This window comes from Opisthocomus hoazin, chromosome 12 (genome assembly GCF_030867145.1).
Source record: "Opisthocomus hoazin isolate bOpiHoa1 chromosome 12, bOpiHoa1.hap1, whole genome shotgun sequence".
NCBI lineage: Eukaryota > Metazoa > Chordata > Aves > Opisthocomiformes > Opisthocomidae > Opisthocomus > Opisthocomus hoazin.
The window spans coordinates 2,100,043-2,120,713 of NC_134425.1; the positions used below are offsets into that span (position 1 = coordinate 2,100,043).

General features: G+C 61.3%; 1 protein-coding gene across 1 annotated transcript in view; it reads left to right on the top strand.

Annotated features, from left to right (window-relative positions):
- ZFPM1 (zinc finger protein, FOG family member 1) overlaps positions 1-20,671 on the top strand; it is a 41,327-nt gene that overhangs the window by 6,547 nt on the left and 14,109 nt on the right. The window contains 2 exon segments of the mRNA XM_075433992.1: positions 11,035-11,166; positions 14,648-14,737. Coding sequence (XP_075290107.1) covers positions 11,035-11,166; positions 14,648-14,737 — 222 coding nt within the window.

A 20,671-nucleotide genomic window follows, 5' to 3' on the forward strand; every position in this document is an offset into this window, starting at 1 on the left:
CGGGTGCTGCAGCAGATTGCACAAGGAGATAGTGCCACGGCGCAGGTGAGCCGCGGTGCCGGGAGAGGGACAGCCCCGTTCCTCCCCGGGGACCCATCAGAGCCACCTGGCAACGGCAGCATCCCAAGGACAACATCAGGTCACTGGGAAGCCAAGTCCTCCGGCGTCACCGTGTCCGCGTCCACCGTCCGCAGCAGCCCTGGGGCACCCCCGCCCCATGCCAGCCGTGGGGTCGATGCCACCCAGATCCCTGGGAAAGGAAGGGACAACGCTGCCCGGATCGGGAGCAGCAGGGCTGGCACAGCCCAGGGACGGAGCCACCGTGCCCTGCTTGGTCTTGGTGGATTTGGGGTCGAATACACCCATTCTGGGCAAAGGAAAAGGATGTTTTCCACCCGTGCTGTCCATCCTACTGCGAAAAAAGAAATGATTTGGCTTGGGAAACACTGCCTGGGGCGATGCTGCGGAGAGAAAAACCAGCCCAGCCCTTCCCCGGCAGAGCGTGCGGTGCTGGGACCCGAGGCTGCCCGGAGAGCAGGATGCGGGCGGCCCCGAGTGCTGGTCCGAGCAGCTGAGGGGGGGACGAGGATGGTGGGAGCGGAGAAACCTTGTGCTTGGAAGATTTTTTTAAGAAGACAAAGTGGAAAACACTTCCCTGCCAGCCCCACATCACGCTCCAGCGCTGCGAGTCCAATGGCTGCACCCAAGGCCGTGGATTTTGCTTCCTGAGGGGGAGAAGAAATCAGCTCCCTGCTGCTAGAGACGAGCAGCTATGGGAGCAGCAGGCCAATACATCTATTTTATTATTTTTTTTTTAAATTTCTTTTTTTCCTGCGACACATCCCATGACTGTTTTTGTTGCCTGACTCAGGGCTTTTGGACGCTCCGGCTTGGCCGGGCTGCTGTCCCGCTGCTGCTTTTATCAGGAAAGTTCAAGTGTTTCGGGGGTAATACAGTTCCCTCTTCCGACGGCTGCCCGGCAAAGGCTCCGCGTTGTTCCTGCAGCAACATGTTTTTTTGGAAGGGATGAAACGCCGAAAGGAATGTAACCGCTGACCTTGGGCTGCGGCGGGGTTAAGGAGTGTGTGCCTATGAGTCACTCCAGATAAGAGCCTTCCACGGCTTTTTTTCCTCCAAAATAATTCTTTATCTCCTCTTTCTCACATCAACATATTTTCTTGACATCTCCCATTCGATAGCGCGTGGAGGAAATGTGCTCCTCTAATTTGTTCATCTGATGAAATATAGAGGCATTGTTTTCTCCTGTCCTTGGCCAGCCGAGGGTCGGGGCCCCGGGGCGTTGGGGATGCTCGGCGGGGTTGGTACCCAGGGCTTTGGGGATGCTCGGCACGGTCCGGGGCTTTGGGGGTGCTCGGTGAGGTTGGTACCCAGGGCTATGGCGATGCTCGGTGGGATTGGTACCCAGGCCGCTGGGGATGCTCAGCAGGGTTGGTACCCAGGGCTTTGAGGGTGCTCGGCGGAGTTGGTACCCAGGGCTTTGGGGATGCTCGGCACGGTCCAAGGCTTTGGGGATGCTCAGCGGGGTTGGTACTCGGGGCTTTGGGGATGCTCGGCACAGTCTGGGGCTTTGGGGGTGCTCGGTGAGGTTGGTACCCAGGGCGTTGGCGATGGTGGGATTTTGGTACCCAGGGCTTTGGGGGTGCTCGGTGAGGTTGGTACCCAGGGCTTTGGGGGTGCTCAGCGGAGTTGGTACCCAGGGCTTTGGGGATGCTCGGCACGGTCTGGGGCGTTGGGGATGCTCGGCAGGATTGGTACTCGGGGCTTTGGCGATGCTCGGCAGGATTGGTACTCGGGGCTTTGGGGATGCTCGGCAGGATTGGTACCCAGGGCTCTGGGGATGCGCCTGGAGGCCGGTACCCAGGATGCGCAGGAGGATGCCCGAGCAGAAGAGCATCACCCCTGTGGCATCGCCGGCTCAGGGGACCGCAGGGAGGAAAAGCTGCTTTTCGCTGCCCCCCGGGGCTCCGCTGGGAAGTTTGGCCGCTCGCTCGCTTCTCCGTCTCCCAGCCGAGGCCTCTCATGCTACTTCCAGCTCCTATGATAATGCGGAAAGTTGAACTGGCCCCATTACTGCGCTGCGATGGTTGCCTCGATAACGCCCCGATAATGGCAGCGATAGCGGCGGCTCGGTAGCCAATGGCTCTGCCGCTCCTCCCATTAACATTCCCCACCACGGACCGGCTCGGAGCTGCCTATCTGCTCTCCATTTCCACTCCTCCACTAGATAAGAATGGAAATACTGACTTCATAGCTCACTGATTAAAGTGTCTGGATTTCTTGATAATACACAGATAAATTATGTTTTTCAAAAAGAAGGTAGGGAAGGGAGTGCGAGGGGAGGGAAAAAACCTCCAGTCCATTTTTTTTTTTTAATTTTTTTTCCCCCCCCCCCTTCTCTCTTTCTGGCTGTGCGCTGTGGGTTGGGGTTTTTCTGCTCCAAAACGTCCTCCCCAGCCTGCGCCCGGGGCTGGCAGCGGGAGGGCAGAGCCCTGTGCGGGACCCTCGGGGACGGGAGCTTGCAGCGGGCAAAGAACTTTTGGGGACCGCGTGGCCAGGGGTGTATTTGCACGTGCGGTCGTGCGTCCTCGAATGCCAGGGACCCGCTCGCGGCGTGGGGAGGTTCGGCTTTGCCGGCTGCTGCGATGCTGCGTGGCTGCGGCGCGTGGTCGGGATCGCGGTGCCAGCTGTGGCATCTCGGGGGGGGGGGGGGGGGGGCTCTGGCTGGCCCCGGGGACCCGGGGGTGCTCGGGAAGCGTCTGCCTTGCTGCACCCACCTCCAGCGTGAGCCTCGCTGGTCCGGCAGCGGGATGCTGGGCCAGGGGGATGCTTTGGGACCGGCCTTACTCTGCTGGGAATAAGGACCCCTTATTGGGACCTCTTATTGGGACCCCTTATCCGGGCTTAAAGGTGCTCGGACCATCGCACCCCGTGGCCTCAAGCAAGGCTGGGTGGTGGGCGCAGGCACCGCTCCTTCAGCACCTACTTTTCTAAATTATACTCGAGTTTCCTCGCTCGTCCCTGCCGGAACGAATGGGGCTTCCAGACTTTTTGGTTCCGCGCGCTGGGAAAGGTATCGCCAGCAAGAATCTAAGTTTGTTTCATCTAAATATAAAACTAAAGAGCAAACAGTGTAAAGTTCATTTTTTTAATGCGCTGCCCCATTCCAGTTGGGCTGCTCTCTATTTTTTTTTTTAGGGGAACTGTGATAAAAAGCCCTGATAAAGCCAGGGCTGTTTTGTGTAGGAGTCGGTATCTGCGTTATCTATCTCCCTTTTTCACTCTCCGAGCAGCTCTGTTGTTTTTTACTCTTATCTCGCGCCACCAAAATGCCAAGAACAGGGGGGGGAAAGAAAAAAAAAAAAAATTTTTTTTTAAAAAAAAAGGCAGTGCAGGCACGCGCGTTTGCACGGAGGGAAACTCGGCGTCCGCGGGGCCGGGTACAAACAGCCAGGCTGCTTGGAGCTGGAGGAAGAGGAGGGCTGGGGGTGCCAGGTGAAGGTGCTGGTGATGGAGGGGCTACGCTGCTGTGGAAGCTTGTGCTGGTCCAGCAAAGGCGGTGAGGGGGGGCCGTAGCAGTAGGGTTTTTGGGGACAGTGCTGTCCCAGCGGCACCAGTGACCTTCGTCTGCCGGGCTCGGTGCCAGCAGCCCAGCTGCCTCTTGCAGATGGGCCACGCGACCGTGTTGTACCCTCTGAGGGTCCCTTTCTGCTCCTGGAGCTCCCCTGGCCCCTGCTTGTTGCTGCGGCGTTGGCTGGAGACCCCAAAGTGGTTCAGAACAGCACTGGGGGGCTGGCAGCAGCAGGGACACCCCAACCAGAGAATCTTCAGTGAAGGGTCTGGTGGCCTTCTGGGCCACGTCCATCATCATGCTTGTCCCCATGCCCCCATCCTCGTCCCCACCTGGTGCCATCACGGACCGAAAGCCTCAGGGTTGAGGCTGGCATCTGTCCCCGTTCCCCTCCTGGCAGCTTGTGGTGGTGGGATGGAGCCGGTGGGACCCGAGGCTGCTTCCCACGGGTGGGGGGATGGCTCCGACGTGGCAGCTCCGGGATAATTTGTCGCTAGATTAGCAAAGAGCTTGACCTCTGGCCTCGCCGTCACCTGGTATTGATGGGTTCCGCTGCCGGGTGTGCGTCACGTCACCCCCCTGACCCCCGCTGCTCCCAGCTGGAACGGCTTTATCCCAGGTGGGAGAAAAAGCACCGAAATTAAGGGTTTTTTCACCCGGAAAAACTCTTGGCCGGTGGCAGCGAAGGCACCTGGTGCAGGAGCGGCGGTGGCAACGAGCCTCGCACGCCCGTGCACATCTGGAGCGTGACCTTCGTGGATGGAGTATTATTTCCATCCATAATATTATTATTATTTCCTTCTGTATTATTGGGATATGCAGCTGCTCCCCAGCCCCGGACTCGCACCAGGCTGCCCAAATCCTGCCCGGGTCGCTGTGGAATTGAACACCTCAAACTGCTCTTGGATGGGGATTGGGATGGAGGACACCCCCGGCTCCTCCCAGTAAGGACCAGTCCCTCTCCGCTGGCTGCAGAGGGGTCCCACCGGCTGCCTCAGTTTCCCCCCTGTGCTTCGGACGTCTCCTCCTCGCCGCGGCCAGCCGGGAAGGCAGGACGGCGTTGAAGCATCGCGTCCCCTGCTCACGGAGTGATCGGCTCCCATCCATCTGACGGACCAGGGCCGGCTCTATCAGACTCTCTCCTCTCTTAAAATCTATCAGGGCCTTATCAACCCCATCTGAAACGTAAAGTCACTTCATTGTCATTGTCCCTGGCTTTGCTTTCTCATTATTTCCCGCTGTGTCGTGTGTCCCCCCCCCAAGCCGCTGTTTGATACGACGCGGGCTCTCTCGCTATTAGTAATCGCGGCCCCCGAAGTGAAATAATCTCCTGTAATCTATCAGCGTTTTATCGGCACTATCGGAGCGCCGGGAATGGCTGGGCTCGGCGATGGCGCCGTGCTCGCCCGCTGATAAAGTTACAGAGTTCAGGCGGTGATGAATGTTAAGTAACTGCACCCCGCGCAGATAGGAGACGGACTTGGCAGGGCGAGCAGCTCCGGCTGAAACCAATCTCTCCCCTATCAGCAGGGCTGCGTTTTCTCAGGCTCCGCTTCTCCCCGGCTCTTCTCTTCCCCCCCCACCCCGCCCCGACGGTTGCGGATGGGGGGGCTCCCCCCCGCCCCGGAGCTGCGTTGCCCCGGTACCCCGGATCTTGCCCCGGATCGGGGAGGGATGCTCGGGGTGGATCGATGGGGCGCGTTGCTTCGCCGGGATGGGGGGGCCAGCCCGGGGTGGGGGTTTTGGCGGTGGTCGGGTTGCTGCGGGGTGCGGCCGTGAGCATCCCCCCCCCCATCAGTGATTGCAGCATCTCTCTGTAAGCGCTGGCAGCACCCTGCCCTCCGTGAGAAATCACAGCACCCTCACCACCTCCATTTCCTCACCAGCTTTCGTTCCCCTCCTAGATAAATTAGGCTTCAGTACATGACAAATTTAATAATAAATTGTTATAAATACCCCCCATGAGCATTTGTGGCACCCACAGGCCCCCATCAGCAATCACAGCACCCCTACCACCTCCATTCCCCTGCTATCCTTCATCCCCCTCCTGGATAAATTAGGCTTCAATACATGACAAATTTAATAATAAATTGTTATAAATACCCCCCATGAGCATTTGTGGCACCCACAGCCCCCCATCAGCAATCACAGCACCCCCACCACCTCCATTCCCCCACTAGCTTTCTTTCCCCTCCTAGATAAATTAGGCTTCAATACATGACAAATTTAATAATAAATTGTTATAAATACCCCCCATGAGCATTCATGGCACCCACAGCCCCCCATCAGCAATCGCAGCACCCCCACCACCTCCATTCCCCCACTAGTTTTTGTTCCCCTCCTAGATAAATTAGGCCTCAATACATGACAAATTTAATAATAAATTGTTATAAATACCCCCCATGAGCATTTGTGGCACCCACATCAGCAATCGCAGCGTCCTCCGCCACCTCCATTCCCCCGCTATTCTTCATCCCCCTCCTGGATAAATTAGGCCTAAATACTTTATAAACTCAATAATAAATAATTATAAATACCCTCCATAAGCAACCGCAGCATCCCTCACTATCCTTCTTTCCCCTCCTGGGTAAATTATGTGTAATTTAATAACAAATTATTAGAAATACGTTACAGATCTACCCTCCACCTACCAGCTCCCCAAACGTTTTTTCTTCTTTTTTTTTTTTTTCTTGCCCTTTTAACACAGGGCACCACGGGAAGGGTCGAGGCAAGTTTTATCTGGGGGCGATGGTGAAGGGCCCCGAGTCAGAGATAGGTACGGCCGGGGCTGGCCCCAACCGCTATCGGCTCCGTGCACGGCGCTGATATTTAATGTGCTGATATCAGCGGGCCATGGGATGCTGCAGCCGGGCTGATAGGGGGGAAAAGGTTGACTTGTGCTCAGAAAGGTCTGTTTTCCTTCAAAAACGGGGGTCCTGGGCGAAGTCTCACCCGGGACCCCCGTTCTAGAGAGCACTGCAATTTAATGCTGCATCCCAGCAGCATCAGCCAAGGGGAGGGAAAAAATAACCCACTGGATAACGTGACCTTTGGGGACCAGCATCGTTTCCCAGCCACCGAAACCTCGTTTGCCCTCGGCTGGAGCACGTGGCATCGCCGATCCCCGGGGAATGGGCTTGAGGGCACCCGAGGTCATTGGTAAAAGCGAAGATTAATACATACTGGGGAAAAACTGGGTGAGAAGAGGTGGGCTGGCGTCCCATCAGATACCAGTGGTTTCTGGATTTGCAGCCCAGGTTGCTCTCTGGGCGTTGCTTGCTGCGGGGCTGGCACAGCACAACCCTGCTATGAGACCCCGGGGAATCCCCAGGCTGTGCCGGACCCCACCGAATCACCGGAGATGGTTTTGCAGCCGGTGTAAGGAAGGATCAGGAGCAGCTACAACCCTCTCCAAGGGCGTCTTACCCTGGGGAATACCAGCCCCCGTGCCCGCTACCGCAGCCCTTTGCTCGTGGCAGCAATATTTGGGGGAAAATAAGGAGGTTTAGGGGCAGTGGCACCGCCCCGATCACGGCATGATGGGTGAACACCATGACGGTGCTGATGGGGAGCTGATTTGGGGTTTATTGGTTTATTATTGTTATTATTATGGTTTATTTTTAATTGGAAAATGGATTCAGGGCCAGCTTGGGGATAAGGAGGAGCTGGCAGGATGAAGAGGAGAGCCTTCATCGTGCTGTCCGCGTGGTCCTGCCGAGCCCCGTGGAGCTGGGGACATCCCCCAGGTCCCACCAGCACTGCGGGGTGACGCCCCGGACCCGAGCACCCTGGGGACTCGCTGCCCCACGAGCTTTGGGGTGCCTGGGGGTGAGGTTTGGGGCGTGAGGGTGCCCGGATCCGGGTTCTCGCCCTCACTCCGCGGCTCCCGGAGCCCTCCCTTGGGCTCAGCACCTGCCCGGGCGTTTTATTTTTAAAAATAATGAGATTTTGGAGCTGGATGTGTGCTGATGAACGCCAGCGGCGAAGACAGGTTGCCCCCAGCCTGCACGTGTTTTCAGTCCAGGACCCCCTTTCCTCCATGGGGACTCCTCCTCCTCCTCTTCCTCCTCCTCCTCCTCCTCCTCCTCCCCGCTCCAGGGCCGGTGGGAAAGTCTGGGGCTGTTGCTATTTTCTATCTGTTATCGAGGCCTCTTATCGCTTTGCTCTTGTCTGCGTGCCGGCTTGCAGAGCGTCCAGGGTCTCGCCCTTGGCAGCCTGGAGAAGTCCCCCCTCCTCCTTAATTTTTTTTTATATTATTTTTCCTTTTGTGTAATTGATCGGCTGAGCGCCGAGAATCAAGAAAAGGTTTATTGTTCCTGCGCCGGGAAGACCTGAATTTGAGTGAAATGATCCAGTCATTACCTGGGTAACGATGGGGTTGTTTTTTTTTTCCTACCGCTGGAAAAGCCCCGGGAATGCCGACCCTCGCCCGGACCCGCGTCCCCAGCCCGCGCGCGGGTGACAAGGGCGCGTCGCCTCCGCTCCCCGCAAGTTCTTACAATCGCTGTAATTTTATTTTTTTATTTTTTAAAAAAAGAGGGCGGGGGGAAACCCTTCCTTGTTATCAAGAAGCAGCGGGAGAAGGAGGGAGGGAGAAGAGTTAATGGTCGAAGCGGAGTGTCTTGGAAGGGAGCATTTTTTGGCTCTTCCCCTCAGTAATTCCGTTTTAAAGCATGAAAAAAGGGAGTTGATGAAATTCCACTATCAGCACTGAACCAATATGCAAAATATCTCGCCGAAAATCAAATAGCTATTATGTTTTCATTTCCATTTCGGCGTATTTGCTTAATGAAGAATAGACAGATCAGGCCAGCCGAGGGAGGCTGTGTGCGGTGATAACTGCGCAGGGCTTCCAGCAATCCCGGAGAAGTGACGCTCTGCTCCCTGCTCCCTCTCCCTCGCTTGCCTTTTTTTTTTTCTTTTTTTTTGCCTTTCTTTTTTCTTTTTTTTTGCCTTTTTTTTTCTTTTTTTTTTGCCTTTTTTTTTTAATTTTTTTTTTCTGAGCTATCCAATCGTTCGTTTAACCCGTGCAGCCAGGAGCGCCGGGCCCAGAGCGTCCCCGGGGGCTGGCTGGGTGTGCTGGGAGGGGATGCTGGCGTGGGACGGGCTGGGTGCAGGGATGTGTCTAGGGACCATGGTGGCACGGTGCCGGGTGCTGCCGGCCACCCGTCTTCCCCGAAGGCGCTCGGTGACGCTGCGGTACCCAAACCCCAGGTCTTACACAATTGCATTTCTATGGGACACCCCCATCTCCCTCCTGGCCGGGGCTTGGTGTTTTGGGGTGGGATGTGGGTGGTCTGGGTACCCCTGGGTGGGTGCCACATGCGGTCCCAGCTCCGTCCATCGCTCCCCGGCCCCGTCCATCGCTCCCCGGCTCTGTCCATCCCTCCCCAGCCCCGTCCATCACTCCCCGGCCCTGTCCATCCCTTCCCGGCCCCATCCATCTCTTCCCCAGCCCCGTCCATCGCTCCCGGCTCCGTCCATCCCTCCCCGGCTCCATCCATCGCTCCCCAGCCCCGTCCATCCCTCCCCAGCCCCGTCCATCTCTTCCCTGGCTCCGTCCATCGCTCCCGGCTCCGTCCATCGCTCCCCAGCCCCGTCCATTACTCCCCGGCTCCGTCCATCCCTCCCCGGCCCTGTCCATCCCTTCCCGGCCCCGTCCATCCCTCCCCGGCCCCGTCCATCCCTCCCCGGCCCCGTCCATCCTTCCCCGGCCCCGTCCATCGCTCCCCGGCCCCGTCCATCGCTCCCGGCTCCGTCCATCCCTCCCGGGCTCCGTCCATCCCTCCTGGGCTCTGTCCATCGCTCCCCGGCCCCGTCCATCGCTCCCCGGCCCCGTCCATCGCTCCCCGGCCCTGTCCATCCTTCCCCGGCCCCGTCCATCCTTCCCCAGCTCCGTCCATCGCTCCCCGGCTCCGTCTGTCCCTCCCCAGCTCCGTCCATCCCTCCCGGGCTCTGTCCATCCCTCCTGGGCCCCGTCCATCCCTCCTGGGCTCCGTCCATCCCTCCCCAGCCCCGTCCATCCCTCCCCGGCCCCGTCCATCGCTCCCCAGCTCCGTCCATCCCTCCCCGGCCCCGTCCATCCCTCCTGGGCTCCATCCATCGCTCCCCAGCTCCATCCATCCCTCCCGGGCTCTGTCCATCCCTCCCGGGCTCTGTCCATCCCTCCCTGGCCCCGTCCATCCCTCCCTGGCCTGTCCATCCGTCCCCAGCTCCGTCCATCCCTCCCCGGCCGGGCTGGAGGTGCCAGCCCACAGAGCAGGCGAGAGTCGGGTTAACTTTATCAGAAGCCCAAGAGCCGCGAAGGCGTGAAAGAAGAAATTAGCCTAACAATGTTTCATTTACAGCGAGAGAAACGATTTGTTAGCCGGCGATTGTTTCTGAATATTATCAGAGCCTTTTTAATTGTGCTGGAACTGAAATTAGCAGAATTAGAATAAATTGCCTTCCCTTCTCCGGCAGCCTCTTTATTCACGCTCATTGTTTGCTGTGGATGGATTATGGGCTCTTTGTTCTCCCGCTGTAAATAGAGATGCCTGGAGTCACGGAGAGCAGCTGAGGTCTGCAGTCGGTTTGTCACCGCGCCGCTCCCCCTGCCCGCGTCCCGCGCTCGGCTCGGCGGTGCCGGCCGGGGGCACCGGGCAGCCCCCGGCGCGGCTTCGTGCGGCGCGAGCCGCGTGCGGCACCCGCTCTTCTTCCTTCGCGGATGGGGATGCTGCGTTGCCGTGGGAACGGCGGCGTGGGCTGGCAGGGCTGTTTGGGGGGGGGGGGAGTCCCCCACGTGTACCCCCTTTGCGCCCGCCGTGCACCCCGTGTCCCTGCCGCAGCGTCCCCCTTCGGCTGGTGCGGTGGGCATGGCGGGGGGCTGCTTCGTGGGTGGTGCTGGGGACGCTCGCTGGGGTCCCCCCACCCCGTTCGGAGCAGGCGCCGTGGGGATTTTGGGTGGGAAGCGCTGGTGAGGGGTGCAGGGGGCTGAGCGTCTCGCCGTGCCGCCGTGCCGTGCCCATGGGGACCCCTCTCGCAGCCCGGGTGGATGCGGGGCTCATTCCCAGCAAGGTCTGCAGGGAACTGGGCGTCCCTCGGGGAACAACCCCGGAGCAAGGCGGTGGCTCTGTAGACCCCCCCCATAAACACCCTGGCCAGGGAACAAGGGACCCCGGGGAGATGCTGGACGCCAGGGCAGATGTGGCACTTGGGGACATGTTTTAGCAGGCATGGTGGGGTTGGGTCAATGGTTGGACTTGATGATCTGAGAGGTCTTTTCCAACCCTAATGATGCTGTGATCTCCTCCCGGCCCCGTGCCCCCGGTGGGTCAGGGACGGGCCCTTTGCCAGACCCCGAGGCATCAGCGTACTTCGTTTCCCAACTGGGAAAACCCACTGGGGTGTTTTTTCTCTCCAGTTCTCCCCCCCGCCCCGTAACCACCCTGTCTGTGTTTCGGCAGGTTCCCTGGCAGCGATGGAGGAAGGCGAGGACAGCCCGGCGGGGGAGAAGAGCCCCTCGGAGAGGGAGGGGGCTACCTCGGACGGCGAGGGCTCTGCCGAGCGCGATGCCTCCAGCCCCCCCGGCAGCGAAGGTGAGCCTCGCCGCGATGGCGGGGGCTGCTCGTGGCGGTCCCCAGCCGTGGGGACGTGCCACCGGAGCATCCTGCCGGGCACCATCTCTCTGATGGTGCATGGTGTTAATTAGCGAACGAAGCAGCCCACCCATCCACCGAGGGTTGGGCTGTTGGTTCAGCGAGACCCTCAGCTCTCCCTGGGGTGCTCCATCCCTCCGGGCACCCTCCGGCCAGCGGCAGGACCCGCTGGGGACACCCTGGCCCCGGGGTGATGGCGAGCAAATGGCCAGGAGTGAGGATGCTCCCCGGCACGGAGGGGCTCCCCACGGCCGGTGCAGGCAGCAGCAATCTCGGCTTGGCCGGGGGACGCCACGAGCCGGGCTGCTGGAAACCGGAGGCGGGTTGCTCACCGCGACGGCGGCTCATGAGCACGGGCACCCTGTATCCGTTTCAGCGCCTTTCACCCGGCCCGGCGCCGAGCTGCCGGTGTCGGTGGAGGGATGTAGGGGTGCAAAGTGACCCCCTGGGGTGCAAAGTCGCATCCCTTGGGGTGCAAAGTGACCCTCTGGGGTGCAAAGTCGCATCCCTTGGGGTGCAAAGTGACTCCCCAGGGATGCAAAGTGAGCCCTTGGGGTTCAAAGTCGCATCCCTTGGGGTGCAAAGTCGCATCCCTTGGGGTGCAAAGTGACCCTCTGGGGTGCAAAGTCTCATCCCTTGGGGTGCAAAGTGACTCCCCAGGGATGCAAAGTGACTCCCCAGGGATGCAAAGGGACCCCCTAGGGTGCAAAGTTGCATCCCTTGGGGTGCAAAGGGACCCCCTAGGGTGCAAAGTTGCATCCCTTGGGGTGCAAAAGGACCCCCCAGGGATGCAAAGGGACCCCCCAGGGATACCAAGTGACCTCCTGGGGTGCAAAGTCGCATCGCTTGGGGTGCAAAGTGACTCCCCAGGGATGCAAAGGGACCCCCTGGGGTGCAGAGGGACCCCCTAGGGTGCAAAGTCGCATCCCTTGGGGTGCAAAGGGATCCCCCAGGGATACCAAGTGACCCCCTGGGGTGCAAAGTCCCGTCCCTTGGGGTGCAAAGTCCCGTCCCTTGGGGTGCAAAGTGACTCCCCAGGGATGCAAGTGGACCCCCTGGGGTGCAGAGGGACCCCCTAGGGTGCAAAGTCGCATCCCTTGGGGTGCAAAGGGACCCCCCAGGGATGCAAAGGGACCCCCCAGGGATACCAAGTGACCTCCTGGGGTGCAAAGTCTCATCCCTTGGGGTGCAAAGAGATCCCCCAGGGATGCAAAGGGACCCCCCAGGGATACCAAGTGACCTCCTGGGGTGCAAAGTCGCATCCATTGGGGTGCAAAGTGACTCCCCAGGGATACCAAGTGAGCCCTTGGGGTGCAAAGTGACCCCTTGGGGTGCAAAGGGACCCCCCAGGGATGCAAAGTGACCCTCTGGGGTGCAAAGGGACTCCCCAGGGATGCAAAGTGACCCCTTGGGGTGCAAAGGGACTCCCCAGGGATGCAAAGTGACCCCCTGGGGCGCAAAGTCCCATCCCTTGGGGTGCAAAGTGACCCCTTGGGGTGCAAAGGGACCCCCCAGGGATGCAAAGTGACCCCTTGGGGTGCAAAGGGACCCCCCAGGGATGCAAAGTGACCCTCTGGGGTGCAAAGGGACTCCCCAGGGATGCAAAGTGACCCCCTGGGGCGCAAAGTCCCACCCCTTGGGGTGCAAAGGGACCCCCCCAGGTGCAAAGCAGCGGCGAGGCCGCAGGTGCTGGCACCGGCAGCGCCACGGATGGGGATGGGGATGGGATGGGGGCACGGGGCCTTTGCTGCCTGCTTCCTGCCCGCGCTGCCGACTTCGTGCCGCCGCGCCGTGCCCCACCCCAGAGGCGGCTGCGTTTCAGGGCTGGGCTGAAACAGTCCCCAGATATCCTTTAAGTTCCTTCCTGTGGAGGTGAGGGCAAATCCTAATCAGTTCATGTTTGCAGTGCCCTTCGAGATAACCATGGCAGGGCAAGGCTGCGCCGGCTGATGGAGCCGGCCAGTCCCCGGCGAGCGCCCGCTGCCTTCACCCACCGGGAACCGGGGAGCAGAGCGTCCCCCAGAACCGCGGGAGCCAGCCCGTGGTGCACCGGGAAAGAGGGGGGGGATCCACCTGGCACCCCGAGTGGGTGCGGGGTGGGCTCGCCGGCAAACTTTGCTCGGCAGCTGGGAGAAGCGAGCGGCTCTTATCTGATGGGGGAGCTGGGCTGGGGGCGAGGGAGCCGGGAGCGCGGGCGCGGAGCTGCACCTGGCACTGGCCTGCCTCGATAAAAAGGTGATAGCGGAGATAACGCCGAGCAGCAATAACGGCCGCTAAAGCTTTCAGCGCGATGGATAAAAATCGATATGCCAGGCACTTTGATTTATAGCCAAAAATAATAGGACTTTTATACCCGGTGATTGATTTATTTGATGTTAATCATTCCGCTTATCACCTGTATTAATAATCTCCAATGCCGGTGACGTCACCCCTGGGTGTTCGCTCTGGCGCCGATCGATTGGGCTCCGTGCTGGTTATCCGCCCGGGACGCCAAGGCAAACATGTACTTTGGGCGCTAATCTCCCACACTGTCATATGCAGATAGGCTTTATCAGCTGCATCTCCAGCAGCAGCTAATGGAGAAAATAATTGTTATCAAGTTGCTATGAATACGCCACAAATAGAGCCGTGACGGGAGCAGGGCTGAGCCGGGCGACGTGGGGCCCGTGGTGGGGTGAGAGAGATGGGGAGGAGGGGTTTGGGGGGGTGGGAGGTGGGTGTCCACCGCGGGGTGGCTCAGGAAATCCCTGGGGGGGTGTGTGGGTGGGCTTGGCTGTCCTCATGGGTCATCCTGTGGGGTGCAGGGGCTGGGCAGTGGGGGGTTTGGGGTGCGGGGGTTTTGAGGGGAAACCCCCCCCCCCCCCATGCACATACTCGAAAGTGAACCCCCTCCCTGTGTGCATCCTGGCCCCGGGGTGTCACCGGTCCGGTGGTCCTGACCCCCGCGGGATGCCACCTCTGAAATCCCCCACGTGTGACCTGCTGCCTTGACCCCCGCGGGATGCCACCTCTGAAATCCCCCACGCGTGACCTGCTGCCTTGACCCCCGTGGGATGCCACCTCTGAAATCCCCCACGCGTGACCTGCTGCCTTGACCCCATGGGATGCCACCTCTGAAATCCCCCACGCGTGATCTGCTGCCCTGACCCCCACGGGATGCCACCTCTGAAATCCCCCCACGCGTGACCTGCTGCCTTGACCCCCATGGGATGCCACCTCTGAAGTCCCCCACGCGTGACCTGCTGCCTTGACCCCACGGGATGCCACCTCTGAAATCCCCCCACGCGTGACCTGCTGCCTTGACCCCCGTGGGATGCCACCTCTGAAGTCCCCCACGCGTGACCTGCTGCCTTGACCCCCGTGGGATGCCACCTCTGAAGTCCCCCACGCGTGACCTGCTGCCTTCCCTCTCCTGCTGCAGAGTCCAGAGACGCCCCGGAGAGTCCGAAGGAGCCGGAGAAGCTGGATCCTGGAGAAAACCCGCAGGAGCCGGACACCTGGAACGGGCCAGGTGAGTCCCTGGTGTGTGACCGGTCAGCCCGCTCCATCCCAGCTGGACCACGGGTGGGAGCAGCCCCCAGGCATTCACCGTCTCGTGCACAAACCAGTATGAGGAGGACTGGGAGCTCTGGGAGCTGGGCAGGCTGCAAATACCAGCGCTTCTGCTGGGAGAGGAGGTACGAGGTGACGGTTGAGGTCCCCCACGTCCCCAAGCCGCTGTTGGGACCACGAAAAATGGTCTGGGAGCGGCAGGGATGCCCACCCCATGGCTGGCATCGTGCTCCGCGGCGCAGGGAGGGTGCGGACCCCGTCCTGCGTCGCTCCGCGCTCGCGAGGGCACTTGGCAAACATCCTGGCAACCACAAGAGCGACGCTCGAGCGGTTTCGTGATGGTTATCAAAACCCCAAGGAGCGAACAGAGCCGTCTATCTCCCCCTCGGCATCTCCGTGCCGGGCGCCCTGGCAGCGCGGCGAGGCCGGGCGTGCCGTGTGGGTACCCCGCGCCCTATCGCCCCGCTATCTCCAGACCGACCCGCCGATGGGGTTACGGGCCGGGCTCCTCCGTGCAGATTGGGTTTGCGGGCGCGTGTCTGCTGGGGGTGGCACCCGGCGGGGGGACGGGGACGGGACCGGGGGTTGCCGAGTGGCCCAAGGGTGGACGTGCCACGTTTTGGGTCCCGTTTGTGCTGCCAGCCCCTGCGCACAGCCCGCTCCTCCCAGGGCAGCTCCCAGCCGGGCGATGCTGGTGGATCTGGTTTTGGAACAGCGCGTGATGGGAAGGGGCGACCTTGGGTGATCGATGTGACGGGGACGTCCCCGGTATGTCCTGGGTGACCTGGGTGTCCTGGTGGACGACAGGGTGACCATGAGCCAGCAGCGTGCCCTGGGTGCCAAGAAGGCCAATGGGATCCTGGGGTGCATCAAGATGAGTGTGGGCAGCAGGGCGAGGGAGGTTCTCCTCCCCCTCTGCTCTGCCCTGGGGAGGCCCCATCTGCAGTGCTGTGTCCAGTGCTGGGCTCCCCAGTTCCAGAAAGATGAGGAGCTACTGGAGAGAGTCCAGAGGAGGGCTACGAGGATGATGAGGGGACTGGAGCATCTCTCCTCTGAGGAGAGGCTGAGGGAGCTGGGCTTGTTCAGCCTGGAGAAGAGAAGGCTGCGAGGGGACCTTCGAAATGCCTCGAAATATCTGCAGGGTGGGGGTCAGGAGGACGGGGCCAGACTCTTTTCAGTGGTGCCCAGCGACAGGACAAGGGGCAACGGGCACAACCTGAAGCAGAGGAAGCTCCAGCTGAACCCGAGGAAGAACTTCTTCCCTCTGAGGGTGACGGAGCCCTGGCCCAGGCTGCCCAGGGAGGCTGTGGAGTCTCCTTCTCTGGAGATATTCCAGCCCCGCCTGGCCGCGGTGCTGTGCAGCCTGCTGTGGGTGACCCTGCTTGGGCAGGGGGTTGGGCTGGGTGACCCACAGAGGTCCCTTCCCACCCCTGCCATGCTGGGATTCCGTGTCCCCAAGGCCACCAGCCTCCCGCATGGGCTGGGCGATGGAGAAGCCCTTGGGAAACGCCGGCTGCCGGCGCACGTGCTCCCGCAGCTGCCGAAATCCCCACGGCCCTGCGGGGAGCCACGGCCCCGCTCCCCGTTCCCGCCCCATCCGAAGGGAAGCGCTCGCCGGTCCCGCTGATATCCCGGCCCTTCCTGCGTGCCGGGCAGGAAGGAGCTGCGAGGCCACCGCCACCTCCTCCTTATCTGCTCCCCAGCCCTTTGCCCCCGGCAGTGCCGGGCTCCCCGTTCCTGGCATCCCGGTGCGGGGCGGGAGGGGACCGCGGTGCCGAACCCGTGGGTGTCCCCGTACCCCGGGGCAGCCCCGAATCCCGGCGGCACCGTCAACCGCGGGCTCCCCAAAAGGGACCACGAAGCCTCGGCTCTGGCCGTGCCTCCCCTTCCCCCCTTCCCTCGCCGGAGCGGGTTATTTGCATTCTTTATGTAAAAGAGATTTTATTATCGCCTTCTCCCAGCCCATCTCTATTCTGGTAATTGGAGTGGTATTAATTTCTGTGTGGCTGGGAGTTGATGGCGGTCCGGCGATGCTGCAGCGATAGGGTGTTCCTTTCGCACCAACCGCCGCGATAGCCCGTCTATCAGGCGCTCTGCAGGCTCTGCACTTATCAGGGATGGAGCTGGCGAAAAGGGAAACTCTGAGCAGCCTGAATTTTCTTTTTTATCTGGCAGGATCCGCCGTATGTCAGCAATGGCAGCCGCGAAGATGCGGCACGGCGCAGGGTGGGGGGGGACGACGACAAGCGGGCTGCTCCCGGGCGCCTTTGTTCGTGCCCTGCGGGGTCTCGCCTTCCTCTGGCCCTTTCTGGGGGGCTACCGGGCTAACACCACCTCCCCCCCCCATGGCTTTGCCCTCTGGGTCTCCAGAACTGGAGGGTGCACGGCAGTGCCGGGGACGCAGCGTGCCGGCAGCTCGCCGTGGCGGGGGGAGTGTGGAGTTTTATCTTTGAGATGACCTCGTTCGCTGGAGGGGGGCTGCCGCTCGCCCGGCCGACGGGCAAATCCCTGGGAGCTGGAGGCTGCAGTCCTCGATTTGGGAGCCTTTATGGATGCGCTGCGCCTTCAGATGGGGTGCTGGGGCACCCCGACTCGGTTGCTTCCCAGCGGGATCCCGGGATGGAGCATGGGCACGCTTCGTGCCAGCCGCTTCATCCTCTGGTGGGTCTGGAGAGGGGAGATGCCTTCTCCCAATTCCCCCAAATCCTTCCCCGTAGCCCTGCCAGCAGCTCTCTGCCGTGCCCCAGGTTTCCATCTTTCCCACTCGTTTTTGTTTGCTCTGGAGCGGCAGCAGAGAGGGTCAGGAGCACCCACAGCCTCTGGGTCCCCTCCCAGGGCTGTCCCCTCTCGCCCCATCGCTCCCCAGCCAACCTCACCGTGTCAGGCCAATTTTCCCAAAGGGTTAAGGTGAAAAGCTCCCAAGAAATTTCACAAGCGTGGTGTTGGGACAGGGGAGTGGAGGAGAGCTGAGCGCCGCTGAGGGACAAGCTGCTCAACCACGTTACAAGACACTAGAGAATCCCCACCAGGAGCTGCCGAGAGGCTGCAGCCCGTGGGAAGCCCGGCCAGCGCTTGCCTGTCTGCAGGGTAGGATGAAGCCTTTTGCTTTTGTCCCCATGGGGACACTGCTGGGCTGCCCGTAGGGAAGGGATGGAGCAGACGGGGCCAGACAAGGGGTGGCTTCGGTGCCGTCCCCCCGGCCGTGTCCCACCACCCTCCCCAAAACAGCAGCGTTCGCTCCCGGGGGGTTCCTCACCCCCTTCCCCACATCGGCTTTGCTATTTGGGTCCCCACCAAGATCTCCTCCTTGCTGAGCCCCAAACCCCGGCTGCTAGCTTGTCTGTTTGGAGTTTATTTAATTGCTCCCGGGCGGTGACGATGGCTTCGGGTTAATTACGGACTGTGGCTCAGGTCCGTCTCTCCCCGGACCAGGAATCCGGCCTCGCCACCCGTCCCGTGTGCAGGTTATCAGGACAGGACCGGGCAACTTCTTCTTTTTTTTTTTTTTGATGGATCTAATTAGAACAGCAAACTTTTATTTTTCCTTTCCCCCCGCCTCCCCCTTCCCCTTCGCCTCCCGCTCGCCTTCGGTTGTGTTTATCTGCGCCGCGACTCCTGCCTGAATAATCTCCGGCCGCCCGGAGTTTGTCTGCAAACCTCAAGGTTTATTATCGGGGCGAGCAGGGCACGGCGAGGAGGGGACGGCTCATCCGGACGGCCGGCACCGCGCCGCATCTGCCCCCTCGCTCCCCCTTCCCCTCCGCCCCGGTGTGTGTGGGTGGGAAAAAATTATTCCAGCTATTTCTTTTTATCCCTGGGAGCCGGGCTGGGGGGCAGATAGTTGTGTTTGTGTTAGATTGCTGGGGGATGGGGAGAAGTTGGGGTTTGGGGCAGTACCCCCTGAGTCGGGGGTCCCCCAGGGCCCTGAACCCCCCCCCCGGCTTGTATCCGGCGGGATGTTTGGCATCAGGCTGGGGATGGTCCCAGCAGGGGTGGTGGCACCTGTCCTGGATTGGGGATGTCGAGGGGGACCCTGTCCCTGCTGGGGTCTGCGCCCACAGGTCCCTGCCCTCGGTTCGGCCTCTGGGGACACTGCGGGGTGGAGGGATGCTCAGGACAGTTTGGGGACACTGCAGGGTGGAGGGATGCTCAGGATGGTTTGGGGACAGTGCAGGGTGGAGGGATGCTCAGGACAGTTTGGGGACACTGGTGGGGTGGAGGGATGCTCAGGACAGTCTGGGGACACTGCAGGGTGGAGGGGTGCTCAGGACAGTTTGGGGACAGTGCAGGGTGGAGGGATGCTCAGGACAGTTTGGGGACACTGGTAGGGTGGAGGAATGCTCAGGATGGTTTGGGGACACTGCAGGGTGGAGGGATGCTCAGGACAGTTTGGGGACAGTGCAGGATGGAGGGATGCTCAGGACAGTTTGGGGACACTGGTAGGGTGGAGGAATGCTCAGGATGGTTCGGGGACACTGGTGGGGTGGAGGGACACCCCTGCATCGGGCAGCGCCGGGGGCTGTGGAGACGTGCAGGCAGGGAGCGTCCCCCTCGCTGTCCCTGTCCTCCCCTCCGTTTTCCCTTGGGAAGGAGAAAAACGTCTGGTGTGCTGGGGGCGAGAGCCCTGAGGGCGATGCTGCCCGGCTCGGTGACTGACAGCTGTCAATCACCGCTGCCTTGCCTCTCTGCCCTGGGTTTTGGGCTTGGTGCGAAGCCGAGCTCCCACCCGCCTGCTCCGTCTGGGTGCTGTGGCAGCGACCCCCCCGTTCGGTCCCCTTTCCGGAGGGGATATCTGCCCTCTGCATCGGCTCCGGGGGCCCCTTCGCTCCCCTTCCTCCCCTCCCTGGCTTCCTGCCCCCCCCATTGCACCCCTCCCCACGGCCTGGCACCAGCCTGGGCAGAGCCGGGGGGTCCCAGCAGCCCCACGACCGGGGACAGAGCAGGGACAGGGGGGGTTTCCTCCTTCCCGTCTTCCCTCGGCGCTTCCTGGTGTTATTCCCGGTGTCCCTTCTTGTCCCCATCCCCACGGGCATCCCCATTTATATCCCAAGGGACCACCTTGGGAGGGGGATCTCCTGCGGACGGGGACCCCCCTCGGGGGCCCGCATCCCGTGACACCCCGAACGCCGACGTCGCGGGGAGGCTTCTCGGGACGCATCCTGCCGGGGCAGGGCACGGTGCCTGACGCGGGGCGTCGGGCGACGCGTGGCACTGCCGGCGCCTGCCAGCTGCGTGGCACAGCTGGTGAGCGGGGTGCCCGGCCCTGCGGGGGTGCAGCACCTCCCGGGTGCCATCGGCCACCCCGCCGGCTGCCGGGAGGTGCCCGCTCTGCTCCCCGGGGTAGGTCACAGCTCCTCCATTAACCCGGGGCAGGGTTCAGCCCGATAATGATTTGCTTTTGTACTCAAAGAAAAAAAAAAAATCAATATATTGCAAGCGATGGGCAGGAGCGATAAAGGGAGAACTCCCCCCTCGGCTCCCACCCTTCCCGGGGCAGCGGGTGCCCCCCCGCATCCCAAAGCCGGGGTGGGGGGGCAAAGCCAGCAGCAGCCCGGCTCTCCCGTGACCGTCCCACCGTGGTCTGCAGCGGCTTGGCCGGAGCAGCCCCAGGCTGAGCCCAAGCGAGCGCAGCCCAGCAAGGCTCGAGTTGAAACCCTCCTGGCTCCGCTGTCGTCCCCGAGGCCGCCCTGATTACTCGAGCACCCGGGACAGCAAAGCCGGGATAATCTCCTTAGCCCCTTTGGAGAGATTTTCCCTTTGTGAGCAGAGGTGAAGAGTGGAGATGCTGCGTGTTCGCAGCTTAAGACTCTTCCCAATCGGCTCCCTCCATCTTATCGGAGCGGTGCCATCACATCATTTCGCTAGTTGAGTTGTCAGGATTTATTCCTTCCGC